Source organism: Schistocerca piceifrons, unplaced genomic scaffold (assembly GCF_021461385.2).
Source record: "Schistocerca piceifrons isolate TAMUIC-IGC-003096 unplaced genomic scaffold, iqSchPice1.1 HiC_scaffold_2325, whole genome shotgun sequence".
In the NCBI taxonomy this organism is placed as follows: domain Eukaryota; kingdom Metazoa; phylum Arthropoda; class Insecta; order Orthoptera; family Acrididae; genus Schistocerca; species Schistocerca piceifrons.
The window spans coordinates 1497057-1499599 of NW_025728257.1; the positions used below are offsets into that span (position 1 = coordinate 1497057).

Consider the following 2543-nt stretch of genomic DNA (forward strand, 5'->3'; position numbering starts at 1 on the left):
TTGTTGCGCCTGTGTTTTTTCCATATCTTGGACGTCACAGCTACGGTATGAACCCATGTATACATTCATATGCACAATCTTCCGTTATTTATATACAATTTATTTTGGTGGTATATTATTTGTACCACCGTGCATGTAGCAGTATTCTATTGCATTTCGTTTCCTAGTATAAAATTCGAAATCCTCCGCTACAAAGTTTAGTTTTTAATTGTGTTGTGACTTATTTTAGCTCTTTCTCCATTTTGTTTTGCTTACGTATTCTTTACTTGGATTCAGGCTGTTGTTTGAAAATGAAAATGTCAAGAAGAGGCTTACGAGATGAAGAAATCGAACGATTATTGTGTGAAATTCCATCAGACGAGGATTCCACTGTTGACACCACAGATGACGAATCTGATTATGAAGCAAGCATTGTTGCGGAGGCTATTGTGTCGTCTGAAGGCGAAGTTTCAGAGAGCGAGGAAGAAAGTGAGTCCACTCCGCCAAAACGCGCTGCTGACACAGCGCCAACTTGGGGACAACAATTCAATGCTACCTCAGGAATGCAGTTCGACAGTGAATCAGGACCAAGTGCTTTTATTAGGGACATTGATGATCCAGAACCTATCGATATATTCGAAAAAATATTTCCAAAAGAGCTAGTTCAGCTAATCGTTTTCCAAACAAATTTATATGCGACGCAATCTGGCAAGTCTTTCACTCCAACAACTGACAATGAAATACGAACTTTCCTGGGAATCAACATTTTGATGGGTATAAAGCGTATGCCAGCATACAGAGACTACTGGTCTAGTGCCCCAGAACTTCATGATCGTTATATTGCATCTCTGATGGCAGTAAATCGGTTTGGATGGTTACTGAGGAACATTCATCTGAATGATAACACATTGCATCCAGAAAAAGGACACCCAGGTTATGACAAACTGTACAAGCTGCGACCAGTGATCAAGATACTATCTGAATCTTTTTCCAAGTGTTACCAACCCAGCAAACACCTAGCAATTGATGAGTCAATGATCAAATTCAAAGGCCGCAACAGTATGAAACAATACATGAGAGATAAACCCATAAAGCGTGGTTACAAAGTGTGGATGCTGTGTGACAAGACCTCTTACAACTTGAAATTTGATATTTACACCGGAAAAGTAGGTGACACAGTGCAAACAGGCCTTGGGGAGCATGTAGTGCTGAGTTTGTCCTCTGAACTCGTAAATAAAGGCCATTATCTTTATTTCGACAACTATTTCAATAGCTATAACTTGTTGGCTGGTTTACAGCAGAGAAACATATATGCCTGTGGGACAGTTCAACCAACAAGGAAACATTTACCCAAATTAAAAACAGACAAAGAATTAAGCAGAGGTGAATTTGACTGGAGGGTCAGCAACTGTGGCATCCTCTACTTGAAGTGGAAAGATAAGAGAGCTGTTCATCTCCTTTCAAATTTTCACAGTCCTGAAGTTACTACAGTGACTCGCCGTGAAAGAGATGGTTCACGCATAGAGCTACCTTGTCCTCAAGCAGTGATGGATTACAATGCACACATGAACAATGTCGACAAGTTCGACCAACTGAAAAAATCATATGAAATAAGCCGGAGAAGTAAAAAGTGGTGGCACCGAATATTCTTTCACCTGCTTGATGTCAGTATCGTCAACAGCTATATAATTTGGAAGGAACTAGGCGATAGAGAAAAAATGACTGCCAAAGTCTTCAGGATGAGTATCCTGCAAAGCTTAGTAACCCAGAAAACACCATTGAGGCCATCTAGACTTCATGAGAGTCAAGTCCACGTAAAGAAAAACAAGCCATATGTTTCCTCACGCCAGCGTCTCGACAATTCATCCCACCAGCCAGAGCGTACTACCGCCAGACGTTGTGCGAAATGCAGTACAAAAAAGAAGCAAGTGCGCACTTTCTGGATGTGCGCTGAATGCAAAGTGCCTTTGTGCCTTAGCAAAACAAAAAGGTGCTTTCAAGATTTTCACAAAAAGGAATAAGAAACATATTTTATTTGTAAGGTTTGTAATTTGATTTTGTATTGTAAATGACCAATTGCCAGAAATAAAATTATTTTACATTAATTATACTAATTATTACTGCTTAGAGTAGAATTTAAAGGTGAGTTACAAGCACAAACCAAGATATCTCAAAAACTTTAGGTACAGCCCTAAGTGGCATGGTGGTATATTATATATACCACCATCTAAAACCAAAATCAATACAATAAAAAATTTTAATTCATGTTTTCCTTTATTAGCAACCCCACCAGACATAGAAAATGCATGTTTTATTAAAAAATTAATTAAACATAAAATCTGTGCATCAAAGAGTTAAGTCGGCATTTTGCCTTTTGTAATTAATTCTGATGGAATTTCTGAGTTTCATCGTCAATAAGAGGGTCAGAGGGATACAGTTAACCTGAAGTGAAGCATCGGAATCTATAACTAGTGTCACAGGAATGGTTCAAAACATAGACAGTAAGAAGAGTCAGTTATCTTGTACTTAAGTCGACATTGTGCCTTTTCTATTTAATTCCGATG

At 38.5% G+C, this 2543-nt stretch overlaps 1 protein-coding gene across 1 annotated transcript; it reads left to right on the forward strand.

Annotated features, from left to right (window-relative positions):
• The first annotated feature begins 296 nt into the window (after positions 1–296).
• Positions 297–2000, forward strand: LOC124742626 (piggyBac transposable element-derived protein 4-like). Its single transcript, XM_047248806.1, has one exon. It carries the CDS (start codon positions 297–299, stop codon positions 1998–2000), a length of 1704 nt encoding a protein of 567 aa, XP_047104762.1.
• Positions 2001–2543: the final 543 nt, after the last annotated feature.

Bases quoted from the DNA above. Each gene is read 5' to 3' on its own strand.
- LOC124742626 (XM_047248806.1), top strand. From the start codon at position 297: ATGTCAAGAAGAGGCTTACGAGATGAAGAAATCGAACGATTATTGTGT.